Below are 14,789 nucleotides of genomic sequence, written 5' to 3'. Positions count from 1 at the left end.
TTGCATAACTATAGTGTGTTTGTGTGTATATGTATGTGTATATATATTATGTGTGTTTGTATGAAGAACTGGTGATGTCCGTAGTAACAATGGCGTGTGTGTGTGGGACACACATCCAGTGTGTTGGAAATCCCCCATCAAGCTTTGGCAGGCAGGAAAGGGGCAGGTGTGGGGCAGGAGAGAGGGCCGGGGCTCCTCACACCTCCCCAGGGACTCGCTTATCTCCAGGAGATGTCCAGAGGCTTGCACACTTACAGCCTCTCACGGCGGTTTGGGCTGGAAGGGACATCAACAGGCCACCCAGTCCAACTCCCTGCAAGGAGCAGTGACGTTTCCAACCCGATCAAATTGCTCCGAGCCCAACCTGACCTGGAACGCTTCCAGGGATGGGGCATCATCAACCAGCTCTCCGAGCAACCTGTCCCGCTGTTTCATCACCCTCGCGGTAAAACACCCTTCCCCACACCGGGGAAGACCCAGCTCAGACCCACTCCCGGTGCCGGGGCGGCAGGTCCCGGCTCCGCGGCACCGCCCCGGGGCCGAGCGCGGCTCCCATTGAGGCCGGCGCCGGGCCGGCCCCCGCCGCGCCGGGGCCAATGGGGGCGGCGGACGCGGTCGAGCCTCTCCCCGGCCTCCCCCGCCGCGGCCGGGCCGCCGTCATGTGAGGGGGATATAGTACTACGGGAGCGGGGCCGCGCTCCGCACCGCGCACCCGCCTCCCGGGGGAGCTGCGCCCGCCTCCGCCGCTCCGCGCTGCCGCCGCTCTGCCTCTGCGGGCCGCTGCTAAGGCTGCCTTGGCTCAGTCCTGCGCTTATTGCGCGCCTGTGGCTTTTTAAATTTTTCTTTGATTTTTTTTTTATTATTACTATTCTACAGTTATTTTCGCCCTTTTAATTTTTTTAATTTTTAAAATTTTTTTTTTTTTTTTTTTTTCGTGGCTTGGTCGTGTTGTTTGGGTTTATTTCCCCCCCCTCGTTTTCGCTGTTGTTGTCGCGTTCTTCTGGTCGTGCGTGGCCTTTGCTGCCCCCCGGCTCGCAGAGGAGTTCAGGTAAGGGCGGGATGGGGGCGCGGGGCCGCGTCCCGCCCGCGGTGCCTCCGCAGCCCGCGGGGCCGGGCTGAGCCCCGCTCCGCACGGCCGAGGCGGCAGATGGAATTCCATCCCGGCTCGGGGCTGTTTTCGAGCAGGAACGGTGCCGTGCCGCGGAGTGACAGGCGGCGTGGGGGGGTTCGTTCCCGGTCATCGCGACCACGCTGGTGGGGGGAGAGAGGGAGCTGGGACCCCCAAAGCCTCTTGAAAAGGGATGGGAGGAAAAAGCAATACATAAAAAATAATTTTTAAAAACCCTCTACAAACGGAACAAACAAACAAATAAAGCACGGTTAAAAAAGCCCCAAACAAACATGTTTTGCAGCCATGGAAGCCTGGCTGTGCTCGTGCCGGAGTGGGAATTCCGTGTGTGTGTCCCGGCACCCTTTCCCTGCACAGCCGCTGGTGCCACGCGTTTTTTGGGGCGCCCTTCGCTGCTGGGGTGCAGAGGCAGCGGGGTGCTCACTGCCTGTGCCCGCTGCAGGTGAAGGGCTTCCTCCCGTGGAAGCCAAAGTTTGGGGCTGGAGCGGGATAGTTTTCGGAGACGAAAGCTTTGGGAATGTTTCTGCAGCTTCCCAGGAGCAACGGGTTTGGAAAAAAACAAACCTGAACACCCCACTGTGTCCGGGGAGCAGCACAGCCACCTTGCGGAAGAGATGAGAGCAAATGGATTTACTCCTGGCTCACGGCTTCTTTTTATTATTATTATTTTTCTCCCCCTTTGCGTTTCTCTTTTAATTTCTTAGAAGCTCTGGGCCTTCTTCATTGCCTTGTTTGTGGCTCTGTCTGTGAAGCAGAAGTCAGCCTGAACAGATTTAGAACAACAGAAAACCCTGAAGAGATTAGTCTTAAAGTAGAAAAAGCTGTGGCAGTAAACGTAGGAAATGACTGTCAGAGTCTCATATATGCTGTGTGATCAGTTGTGCTGGGCTGACTGTCCAGAAATGACAGGCTGGGAAAAACATCCCCGTGTTTCAGCAAGTTCCCAGCACTTCACATTTTAATGTTTCTCTGCGTCAAAATATGTCTTCTCTGATTTGCTTTTTGTCATTATTTTTTTTTTAGCTGGCGATTAGATGGTCAGGTTTTAAAGAGAACAACATGTTTTTTGGCAGAAAGGACATCATAACAACCCAGGGAACTCTTAAAAAAAAAAAAGTTGGAGCCGGTGGTGTTGCTGAACAGCTGCTGTATTTCACTCCAGAAGTGGCTGTTTCCAGTGGCTCAGGCACTGCGGTCCCACTATAGGTGCTTACATTTCTAACGTGTTTTCAGCGTTCCTAGAGATGAAAGTGTGTTATGGAAACAGCATCATTAGTTTTCACAGCCTTCACAGCCCCGGCTTTTTTTGGTTTTGTTTTCTAATCTTCTGTTTTTGGCTGTGTCTTCAGGCAAAGTAAGGATAAAAGTATTTTGCTTGTTAGCCTGGCCTTTAGGAAAAAAATATAGCCAGAGCCCGATCCTGCATTCCAGGCATTCTCCAAAATCTTCTTGGCTGTTCTGCAAGCTTTGAGAGTGCACAGAAAGCAGAACTGGCCCGTAATGTGCCTGCATCTATTTGGCTCTGACAGTCCTCTCTTAAAAAGCCTCTGGTTACATCGAGTGACATTGTTGTCAAAAGAGATGGGAAACAAGCCTGCTGGCTGTTTTCTGCTGAGGTAACCGACCCACAGCAATTGCGAGGGGTTCATTATTGTTTTTTTTCCCCCTCATTTAAGTCCTTATTCAAATTACAGTTTAGTTCTATTCCCAGGGAAATATATGGATATTTTGATTTTTGGCTTCCCAGCTCTTGCAAGCATTTAAAGAAACCTTGAACTTTTTTTTTTTTTTTTTTTTTAAGAGATCTTCACCAACTGCTTTTGGTGCACGCAGAGCATGCCAGCTTTTCTTAGAAAAGCACATGTTGCAGTCCAGATTTCCCTCACAGCCCCATTCTTCAGAAGTTTAAGCTGGAATAATACAGACATTGGAGGAAGAATCAGAAACCATCTGAGGGCAATTCTTCCTTTCTGCCCTGTGTTTCTCAAGGCAGTCGCCAGTTTTTGGTGCAAGATAGAAACAATCAGCTTGGGTGAATTCTTACCAGATGCCAATACTAATTTGTCAGAAGCAGATGGTGCTTTCTGTTTCAAAACTGGAATAGCTCAGCTAAGGGACTTCTGCTGGGGGAACTTTCCATCAGCACAGGGATTTAAAAAAAAAAAAAAAGTGTGTTAGTTCATTTCTTCTGACTCTTCGCTTTTACTATAAGACATGATTATAGGCTAAGGTCACAAAACAGAGCCACTAACCTCTGTTTGAACTTCCTCGTGCTCAGCACAGTAGGTATTTCATTATTGGTTCAGAGGCACAGCTGACTGACAGGACACAGCAGGATGATGTGCAATCTTTCTTTTATTCTTTATTTCAACCTGTCCCTGTTTCCTCCATGTGTCTATGAAGGAAGAAGCCATATCTTTAAGAAATATGGCTTCCCCCCTTCCTGGGAAATATTAATAAATGTTGCAACGGGACAGAGCTCTTTAAGGGTGTTGTGTAAAATACCTCGCTCTGTGTTCTGCAGCACCGAGCATACACACACCTTCTGATTTTTCTCCAGAGAAGGAAAGATGGGGTAAATTTTGGAGATGAGGCAGCAAAGATGCTCTGCAACAGCAGTAACAACCATCCTATCGCCTGCACAAAACTGGGAGCTATTGACTATTCATGGCAAAGCGTCCAGGGCGCAGCGGCAGAGCCTGTGGAAAATGACAGCGTGTAACAAGATTGACTGGCATTTCCTTCACGCCGGGTCACATGCCTCCTAATTCACACACACACACCAGCTCATAGGCTGATCGAATGACTTCTATCTCTGCAGTCCACATACCTTCCACAGAAAGAGTTGTTTTATTGTGCACATGTACAGCTCTGTTTCCAATCAGTCACCTTGAGCGAATGACTGAGGGCCAGTGTTCGCTCCATGCCGAGCCCTCTGCCTTTGCTCCCTAAGGGGCATAATCTCCCTCCGTAAGCAATTTTTGGTTTTTTCTTCCCTCGGGGAGGTGGGGAAACAAAATCCACGCAAATGTCCCTCCTGCCTGTCCCTCCCCAGCAGCCTTTCAGGGAAGTTTTCTTGTGTTAGCGGGTGAGGCACAGGAGAAACGTGGCTCTCAGCGGCACTGGGCTGTGCTGGCCAGGGTGGGCTTTGCTGGGGGATCAGGGCCCACGAGAGCCCGGATTTGCGGGATGCTGCCCCTCTGGAGCAGGTTGGGATGCCGTGGCCGTGCAGCTCAGCCCCTGGAGCCGAGGGGTGAAAGCAGCCACCAGCTGGCTGGCAGGGCATGGTAATTAGCTCAGTGCAGTGCCAGCCTTATTAAGGACAGTGCAGGTGATGATGACGTTGGCACACTGATTCATTACATCTGGAGGGGAAAATCCACCTAGTAAATGCTGAAGCACAGTAAATATTTTTGGCTCCTGCCAGATTGATCCTTTCATTATGCTGAACAGCCTATATTTGTAGAACTGAGGAAGTTAAAAATAAGGTTGGTGGAAAGCTACAAGATAGGGAAAGGATTTGCATTTTATGGTCACCAGCAATAAACTTTTTTTATTTGTTTCTTTTTGGTGGTAAAAATTTCAACACTTTATTTTTTCTTTCTCATTCCCTTCTTTGGCTCTGGATTTCACTGCTAGGTGAAAGCTTGTTATTTATTTTCTCTTGCTGGTAATATTCTATAAGGGAGCTGTAAATCTGGAGCACACGCGGTTGGGAAATGATTTCTGACAGCATTCTTTTGCAAATATATGGTGCAATCCTGCAAAACGCTTCAGCCCTGACAGTCCTCGGGGGGTGGTACAGACATATCAAAGCTTGTAACAGCCTGTGTACCCAGGGAGGCTGGATGCTCTGGACTTTCCTGTGGGCTAGAGGGCTTTGTGAGTTTCAGTTCATGGAGATAAATGATTAAACCAACTTCTGACTGCTGCTGTTTTGTTTTTCCTGCACTTAGGCTCTCACCTGAACTTTGGCTGCCTGGTATATGCTGTTGGGATATCCATAAGAGATCATCCAGGAATGGTGGATCACTTGCTGCCTACTGATGAATCCTTTTCATCCACAAGATCTTCTCTTGGATACTTTGGGGACATGACAGCAGGCGTGAGGTCCTACCAAATGCTGCCCTCTCCCCTGTCAGAAGATGACAGTGACTCGTCCAGCTTTTGTTCTTGTTCCAGCCCTGACTCCCAGGTCCTCAGCTCCAGCTATGGAAGCACATCCAGTGCAGAAAGTCAGGACAGTATCTTAGACTATTTATTGTCCCAGGCATCTTTGGGGAACACCACTGCATCATGGTGGGACAAAAGGAGACTTCAGCCAATAGTGAAAGAGGAGTACTTTAGGTTGCCTGAATTTGCCGTGGATATGGAAGACTCAGGACCATTTCAGCCCACGCTTGAGGAAATTGAGGAGTTTTTGGAGGAGAACATGGACTTGGAGCTCAAAGAAAGACCTAAAAGCGAGACCAAGGACTTGAGAGCTTGCAGCCAGGTTTCTGTTGCTTCGCTGCAGCAAAAAGACCATGTGTTACCCAGTACTAGTTTAAAAGAGAGTAAAAATGAGCAGTTAACTAGCTCAACGGAAGGTGGCCAAGCTTCAAATGGAGCAATGACCCTGGAGAATGGAATACCAGTTATGCTCCAAATTCAGCCTGTGCAGATCAAACAGGAGTCCAGCACGAGCCCCACTTCCCAAGGACCAGCACAGGAGAACATTAAAATTGCACAGCTCCTAGTCAACATCCAAGGACAGACGTTTGCCCTTGTGCCTCAGATAGTTCAGTCGTCCAATTTGAACTTGTCCTCTAAATTTGTCCGCATTGCTCCCGTCCCCATCGCCGCCAAGCCAATTGGGCCAGGAGGCATGATCCAGGGGCAGACGGGAATCATCATGGGTCAGAAATTTCAAAAGAACCCTGCAGCTGAACTCATTAAAATGCATAAATGTTCTTTTCCTGGTTGCACCAAGATGTACACGAAAAGCAGCCATTTGAAAGCCCACCTGAGGAGGCACACAGGAGAAAAGCCCTTTGCGTGCACGTGGCCGGGCTGTGGATGGAGGTCAGTATTGGGGTGCAGCTCTGTCCCGTCCCCCTTCCCCTTTCTGCTCACTTGGCCTAACTTGCTGAGCAAGTAGGTTTGTACTGTGATTTATAAACTGTTTCTATTGCCAGAACTTGTTTGGTTGGTTTGACAATGAAGACCTTTTTTTCTTCCTGTTAGGTAACCCAGGGGTTTTGATACATTAAATAGGACAGCATCACCTGCTGGCACCAGCAGTTTTAGTGTCTTAAAAAAAATAAAATAGTCTGTCATAATTTGTATTTCATTCTAGAGGGTCAGATTAAGCTTGTTACCACAGGTAAGAGCTGGTGTTTGCGTTGGTGTGGTTGCAGCACAGCAGCCCCAGCAGAGCCGTGGCTGGCACCAGCTGAGGCTGAGGGAACTGAGTGGTTGAGGGCAGAATTGCTGTGCACAGCCCTGTGTGGGACTAAACGTGGCCAGTGAAAGGCTGTGATAAGCAAGTATGGTTAAAAGCAGTATTCTGTGCACTTTCATAGAAAATGCACTCCATCCCACTCCTTCTTAAAATGCTGGCAGTGACACTCTGGCATACTCTGGGTTTTATTCTCTGTCTTGATTCAGAAAAAATGCGTGGGTGCCACTCAAAGTTGCAAAAAAGCTGTCAGATGTAACAACATAACCAGAAGGCTGAGGTGGAGTTAAGCATTGCTTGAATGAAAGATTGCAGGTTTGATTGAGAAAATGTTTGGCAGAGGGATTTTTAAAATATTTTATTTTATTTTTAATATGACTTGAAAAATTTAGTCTTTTTTAAAAATATCAGCTTTTTATTTTAAGGAAGCTTTGACAGGTGCCTTCCTCCCTCTTTCCACTTAGCTGTGTTACTGGCTTGCCTGCTGGCAAGTGCTAATGTACAGCACCACAAATGATGATGGGAGAAAATATAATCTTAACTACCTTGTGTTAAATTAAATTTAATTTCTTGCAAATATATGCTGCAGAGCTTCAGTGAGCAATGTCTAATGAGAAAATGGGTTGTGATCATGGGCAACAGATGAGGTAAAAAGTAACAGGAGAATGTTGTGTAAAAATGCAAGTATGTGAGACATGCAGCAGTTAGAGATGGCTGGGTTGGTTTGAGGGAAAAGGTCACAATGGAGCTGAACCCTCTCTTCTCCAGCTGGACCAGTCTGAAGTTTGTTTCTCAGAAGGGCTGAGGAGATCAGATGATGGTGGCTCTACAAACTGGTGGTGATTTGATCCCTTTTCCCCTGGCAGCACCTCTCATGGGCTCAGTTTGCTGCTCATGGTATCCTCTCACCAAAGCTGCATTTTTCAGCTGGTTGGTCCCAGAAACTGTGGGCTGGTTGCTCCCAACCTGCAGGACAGGCACCTGCTGCTTTTGATTTGGTTGCCAGAGTATGTGTGCACAGGCAGCAGATGTGCCTGTGGGTGTCATGCTGGCTTTCCTTGCATGTGAGCACAGCTCTCCTTTTTGTGACAAATGCATGTGTTTGTCTAATCCACACTGAGATTTGTACCAATGCTCCGAGGGACTTCTGTGGCACAGGAGCCTGAAGCATAGCCTGTGGATGACCTTCTCCAGCTCTGTCTTATCACAAAGCTGGTGTTCCCCAAGATATAAAAGCAAGGGGAACATTTAGGAAAAAAATTAAGTGATAAAAGTTGATTAAATTTACAACAGGTGCCTCTCTTCTTGAAATATTGTGGTGAATGATTTGCTTCATTGGCTGCTGGTCCCACAGCCTGGAGCACCCTGAACTTTCAGCCACCACAACTTTGTAAAGATGAGCCCAACAGGAAGGAGAAATTAATCACCTTCATAATGAAGAACATGTGTCTTGTCCACAAACAGCTGCTGCAAAGGGCTTTTCAAACTCTTGTGCTGTTTGTCATGTTGAGTTTCACAGCCTGGGCTGTAGTCTCAATCCCCAAAACCCCCAAACTTTGGAAGGGCTGTGCTAAAAGATTTTATAGCCAGCAGGAGAGGCTGTGTTTTGGGAAGAGGCCTCCTGTGCTCACAGCAATCCTCAGCACCAGCCTGAGATTGCTGCACATCCCCTGCGTGCTGCTCCACATCAAAGGCCAGACCCAACTGAGCATTGAATTACTCAGTCCCCTTTCATCAATAAACCATGTTTACCTTTTCAGAAGTTCAGCGAGAGCTGTGACTTAAGTCTCACATGACTTAAGTCCACTGCATCTGGCCACTCTGTTTGCTCCCACTTCTACATAATCTCAAATGAATTTAAGCACTAAAACACTGCTGGACTCTGCTTTCCCCCTTTCCCCCTGCATTCTTGTGCTTGTGTATTTATTTTTTCACTGAAGACACTTAAGAGCTGATCTCACTGGAGATAGTAATTTCAAAACCAAAACAAAGTGTTGCCTAGCACAAAGTGCCTGAGCTCAGTGGGAGGGTTATAGGTTCCTCAGCTCTCTGTGCACAATGTTTTAAATTCACCAGGGTTGGAGTGTGCACCCAGCAAACCCTTTTGCCAACCCCTAGGATGGCTGGAGACCCCTGGCACCTCCCTGATGGAGCTGAACCCTGCTTGCTTGTGCCCTTCCTAGACATGGGGCAAGGGCTGGTTTTGGCAGTCTGCAGAGTGGTGCTCATCTGGCAGTGGCCAGTGACCCGCTGTGCTCCCTGGACGGGTCAGGGCACTGATCTGTGTCTTGCCACCTTCTACCTTTGGCACCCCAGCCTCTGGTTAGCCCTGCTCAGGCCAAAGAGCTGAGCTGCAGGGCCCAGCAGCTGTGCTATGGCACAGAGCAGGAGCAGCTCCTGCTTCCCCTCCCTGGCACAGCCCTGTGCAAAGCTGCAGCTGCTGCAAGGCTGGGGGATGAGGCAATCGCCTTTAAATGCCCCACTGCATCTTCTGGCTGGTGACAGCATGAACCATAAGCTCTGCAGGTTTGGCAGAGGGTTTAAGGGCTCGTAACACACATGGCCATGGGCAGTACCACACACAGGGCAGGGCAGGCTTCTTGCATTGGCTTTTCTTGCTGCTGCTGTGCAAGGGGATGGCAGGTGCACAGGAGCTGTGCTGGTTCCTTGTAGGAAAGGACAGGGGATGGGCAGGAGGGATCTGTCTAGAGGCTTCCTCCACTGGAGGAGAGGTACAGCCTGAGTTGGCATCAATGGCTGGTGGCCATGGCAGGGACAGGAGTACCAGACTAAAGCTATTGACCTTTCTGGCCCCATGAGCCACATAGGAATGTCCCCATATGTCTGGGAGACACAGGACATGTCCTACACATCAGGGAGCTCTAGGACTTTTCTTCAAGGGAGATATAGTTACAGTCCCTTGGGGTCCCGCCAGATAGAAGGATGAAGAAGGCTCTTTTAGTTGCTGTGGGATTTCCCAGATCACTTCACTTTTCTTTTGAAGGAGGAATCCTTCTAGAAATGGCAGTGACAGAATAGTGAAGTATTCCTTGGTATTCCTTTTTTTTTTTCCCTTTTGAATGTTGCATTCCACAGTGGATTATTTTCACTTTCTTTGGGTTGATCTCAGTGCCAGAGTGTGTTGCAGATATTTCACTGCAGAGCCAGACCGCCAGATCCTCCCAGCTTCCTTGTCCTAACCTTTGCGTTGTTTTTTTGTAAACACACAGACAGCTTGAGGTTTATTTCTGTGGGCTCTGTAAGCTGATCTTTCCGTCACTGCTGGGGAACAGTGTTGCAACATTCCTGCCTCTTCAGCTAAGGACATGGTTGTGAGGCAGAGTGTATTTTTATCGGATGAACTCATCCGAGCTCATTCCTGACATGTGCCTCTTTCTCCCCCACCATCCATGCAATTCCCCTCAAAATGCACTTGTGAGCTCTTGTGCAGGATTAGCCAAGTGCTACTGCACTCCTGGTGCAGATGGTGACCTTAATGGCCAAGGACATAGGACAAGGCAACCCAGCCACATCTGGTTTTTCTTCTTTGAAGTCTGTATGTAAGAGGATGGCTCTTTGCAAAAGTGCTTTTCCTCTTTTCCCTGGATGTGGCACAGCTCTGTTCCTTGTCCAACACTCAGTCCTGTTGAGGCAGTCTGCACAGGCAGCATCCTACACTCTCCAGGCCCACTCACCATAGCGCTACAAGAGCATCCCTGCAGGGATCTGGCACTGGGACTAGCTCACTGCTAAGGACCTGGGAGAAATCCCTGACCCTGCTGCTCCTGGGTCCAGACTGTGTTTTTGGGAAGCTGTGGCTGAAAGGACCAGGGCTGTTAGAGAAAGCAAACATGCAAGTAGAAGGCGTGAAGAGAAACTTCTGCCACAGCCTTTATGAAGAAGGGTCATCCCAAACAAGGAGCAGGTGGACAGCTCCATAACAGCTGCCAGTTCATCATGGAGAATTTGACTCTTTAGCCATGAGGATACAGAGCAAGGAAAGGAAGAAAAGCAAGTGGATAGGTGAAAGAATCTCCCCTAGAAATGCCCCTGGGACAGATGCCCACACCATACCTTACCCGTGGTGAGTGCCTGGATCAGCTTTCCAGGGGCTGAGTGCTCTCTGGGGAGCACGACCAGCCTGAAGAGCTGCAGCAACTGAGGAAACCATTACCAGCTTTCCCAGTGCCTATGCCCTGGTCCTCAACTGTTGGCAGGAGATCAGAGCTAATTAAAACCTTTATGTGGAAACTTACTTTTCTTGCATGAGGGATTTATTCATAGGAGCCCAACAGTCCTGTTTGCTCCCTTTCATAAAAATAACGTATTTGCTCTGTTGGTGATGTGATATTTTGCTCCAGAAGGGCACATTTTTCTACATGTTCTTTCCCTGATTTGTTCAGCTAGTGCCCATGACTTCACTTATTTATTGTAAATAAACAGCTGATACCATTTCTTGCAAGCTCTCTTTCTGTGCTGCTCTTTGTTACTGCTCTGGCAACAAAACACTTAATTGCCCTTTGTCAGGCAGCAAATTTTTTGTACCCATCTGGACAGGGCTGTTTTAGTGTGACATTGTTAATTAACCCTCTGTCTCCTAGTCATGTCCAAAGTGGAAATAGAGACAGCCCTGCCCTTAAGGCCAAAGGATTAGCTCATTTGGGTTCAATAAAGCCTGTGGGATTCATGGTGGCTATTTGGGGATTTTTCTGTGAAGATGGAAGGTGGAAAATATCTAAAATTCAAAAGACTATGGAATACAGTTTTGGTAATTAAAGACTAATTCTTGATTTAATTTACCCATGCTAACTATGCAAATAACTATGCAAATGGCCATTGGGACCCACCTGAATTTCAGCTGTTAGGATGCTGAGCATCTCTGGTACTATTAATGACTCTTTATGTAACCTGCAGGAGCACACATGGAAGCCAATTTTTCATCTGGATCTAATAAGTCATGTTGTTTCTAGGTAGCTGTGGCTGGGTTTATCTGGAATCCCTCTCAAACTGGGTGCAGTTAGGGGTGTCTGTTGTGCTTGCGTCAGTGGGATCTTGAAACAGACCTCACCTGCAGGACAGTGGTTGTTGTCTGTGCTTGAGGAGCCTGTGCTTGGATCTGCAGGGAGAGATGGTGGGGGTGGCTTTGGAGGGACTGCAGGGGGATCGAGGGCAGCGCTGGTTTTGTCAAGCTGTACCCGTATCATGGGGTCCAGGATGAGGCTGGTACCAATGCTGCCTCCGTGCATTGCCCTGAGTCCAGGGCTGGTAGCTGTGTGTTCACATCACTGCTGCTTCCTGTGAGCTGGGACCAGCCCAGCCCTGCTGTGTGTCCCTTATAGCCCCTCAGCGTCCAGAGGGGACTTTTTAACCTCGCTGTGACAAACTTAGCGTAATAAACCCGCATTTATCTGAAAAGGCTTCTCCTCTCTTGCAGGTTCTCCAGGTCGGACGAGCTGTCCCGGCACAGGCGCTCCCACTCGGGGGTGAAGCCCTACCAGTGTCCAGTGTGTGAGAAGAAGTTTGCTCGCAGTGACCACTTGTCCAAGCACGTCAAGGTGCACCGGTTCCCGCGCAGCAGCCGCTCCGTGCGCTCCGTGAACTGAGGGCTCTGCCTCCCCTTCCCGCCGGCCGTCCCGCACCAGCCCACCACAGCACTTTGCTCACGATGGTTCTAGTGATAATTTATCTGTCACTACGTTTCTAGTGATAATTTATTTGTCTCCACAGAACAGTCAATGCTGTTACTTGACACCACCATGTTTGAGTGCCCCATGTCCTTCAAAGATGATTTGGGAATGAAGCTCTTTTTGGGTCAGGGGAGCGGGGCGCTTCTTCCTTTTTTTTTTTTTTTTCTTTTAAGGATATTATTTTCCTTTCCTTCTATCTGTCTCTCCTTTGCTGCTGCTGCTTCTTTTGGAAATTACAGTGTTTTATTTTTAGCTGTTTTCTGCTGCACAGGAAAATGTAAAAGTTGCTTGCTGCTAGTTAATTATAGCCCTGGCATTCCTGAGGGCTTTGCTCATGTACAGGCCACTCATTGTGAGTTTTTATTAAGCTGCTCTATTTGTCCAGTTTGGAAACAGCAAATTCCTTTTGAAATGAAAACAACTTCTTTGTTTTTGGGTTGCCTGAGCCAAGGATTTGTAGGGGCTGGCCATAGGAGGAGGAACAGTGGGAGTTGGGGATAGGGGGAGACAGGGCTTGGAGAGCACTGGAATGTGCCTCCATGCATCTCTGATTTTCCCAGCTCGCATTTACCTTTCCCTTGGCTAGGGCTATATATAAATATTTATGTATACATATTCATTCATACATACATATATATATATATATATATATATTTAAGCAAAGACACATCCCAAGCAAACCCAGAAGCTCAGGCTGGATGGAATGGCTTGGAGTGAAGCCTCTGGAACTGTGTGCGTGCTTCTGTCCTGTGCTGCCGCGGGGTGAAAGGATGCCCAGGTTCCAAAGGACACTGCTTTCCTTTGAGGCTGGTTTGCAGCATCACTGTCTTTAGCAGAAGAGCTGTTGTCTGCCCGCAAGGCAGCACAAGGGTGTTTGTGAGAGCCTCTGAGCTCTGTTCTGTCTCTGCTCCTGCCCTCTCGTGCGACCTGGGGTGAGAAAGCAGAGCCCCAGCCCAGGGGGTGCCTGGTGAGCACTGGGCACCCCCACACCCACTGGGAGTCAAGGCTGGCTGGTGCAGCTCAGGTTCTGTGGGCTGGCAGGGTCTGTAGGATGTGCCTGTGCCCAGGGAGGGTGGGAGGAACCACGACCTGGTGGGACAGCGCTGTGAGACCAAGGTCTGGGGGTGATCCTCAGCGCTGGTCCTCTCCCTCCCGACAGCCATGTCAGAGCTCCGTGCAGCTGGGGTGGGAGAATGGGTGAGAACAGCAGCCAAAAGAAACAAATTTGTGTGATAGCTGGCTAAGAAGGGAATTAAAGCAAATAATCAGATGGTAGCAGGCAAGTGATTTTATTTCTGTTTCTTCTTGTTTTGTTTTTCCTTTTGAACTCTGGCGATTGTAAGAAGCTTTAGAAGAAAATAGGATTCAGTAATTAGGAATGATTTTATAATGGATGTTGCATTTCCTTTCCATTCGCAGACGGCATCTGTTTGTCTTTTCTGTTGGCAAAATGGGAAGTAGGAAAGTGTGATCCTAGAGCTAGGCAGAGCAGGAGCCCGTGCTGTGTGAGAACAGCAGGTCTGGCTAAAGTGAATGCATTCCTTTTGTCCTCTAGAAATTAATATAAATGAACTATCATCTATTGACTGGTTTATATCACATCCTATGAATGTATGTAAATAAAACTGTACATAGATGCATATCTATATAAAATATCTTTTAATAACGTATCAAATTTGTGTAAATTGGAAACAAAAATACCTATAAAGCCAGTGTACATAAGTTACAATTCTGTATATTTTCTTTTGTTCTTCATAAAAATATATTTACTTTGACAATAAAATGAAAATGGAAATTTTAAATCCCTCCTTGAAATTATTATTCATTAATTTCCTTTATAGCCAGCTCTGTAATCAGGACACTTGAAATTTTGATTCACCTGGATGTAACTTTTCAGGTGCTGTGTAACAGGGAGATGATGGATCAGTTCTGAAGTTTTTCTCATCTCAGAAAGTTCTTGGGAGGCGGGAGATGTCTCAGCTGTCTCTCTTCACTGGAGCCCTCACGCCTTGCTTGGCAGCCACGCTGGGACACAAACGCCTTCCATGGCTCCTGACTGCTGTGGAACAGGTCTACATGTGCAGTAAAATGGTGGTTCATAAAGTAGAGCAAGCAGGTTTCAAAAGAATTCCAGCTTTAGTGGTTAGTGTGGAGAAGGAAGGGCTTCAAATTCTGCTTCAGACTGTGGCGGTGACTGACCCAAGACAAAGGACTCGATTGCCTTCTGCAGTTCCTTTTCTTGTAAAACAGGGGTAATGACACATGAAAATTATACTGTGGGACTTAATTTCTGTTTGTATGATCCTTGGATGGATGGAGCAAGCAATGAGACTGGTAGTCACAGGATTAGGTTGTTAAAGAAAGGCCCAGCATGATGGTCTTGGTGCCAGGGCACCTCAGTTGGCTCTTCTGTAAATCCCACGCCTGAAAGAGTGATGTGGAGGAGCTGTGCTAGGAAGAATTGCCTCAGGCCTGAGGAGAAGAACGCCCTGTTCTGCAAAAGCCATTGCTTCCATTGTAACAACAGGGACCT

General features: G+C 48.0%; 1 protein-coding gene across 1 annotated transcript; it reads left to right on the top strand.

Moving 5' to 3' along the window:
- Positions 1-666: 666 nt before the first annotated feature.
- Positions 667-14,058, top strand: KLF15 (KLF transcription factor 15). Its single transcript, XM_064432736.1, has 3 exons — positions 667-1,048; positions 5,086-6,193; positions 12,004-14,058. The coding sequence occupies exons 2-3, from the start codon at positions 5,151-5,153 to the stop codon at positions 12,170-12,172; spliced, it is 1,212 nt and encodes a 403-aa protein (XP_064288806.1). The 5' UTR covers positions 667-1,048; positions 5,086-5,150; the 3' UTR covers positions 12,173-14,058.
- The last annotated feature ends 731 nt before the right edge of the window (positions 14,059-14,789 follow it).

Source organism: Passer domesticus, chromosome 9, assembly GCF_036417665.1.
Source record: "Passer domesticus isolate bPasDom1 chromosome 9, bPasDom1.hap1, whole genome shotgun sequence".
In the NCBI taxonomy this organism is placed as follows: Eukaryota; Metazoa; Chordata; class Aves; order Passeriformes; family Passeridae; genus Passer; species Passer domesticus.
This window is presented reverse-complemented; position numbering and strand designations above follow the sequence as displayed.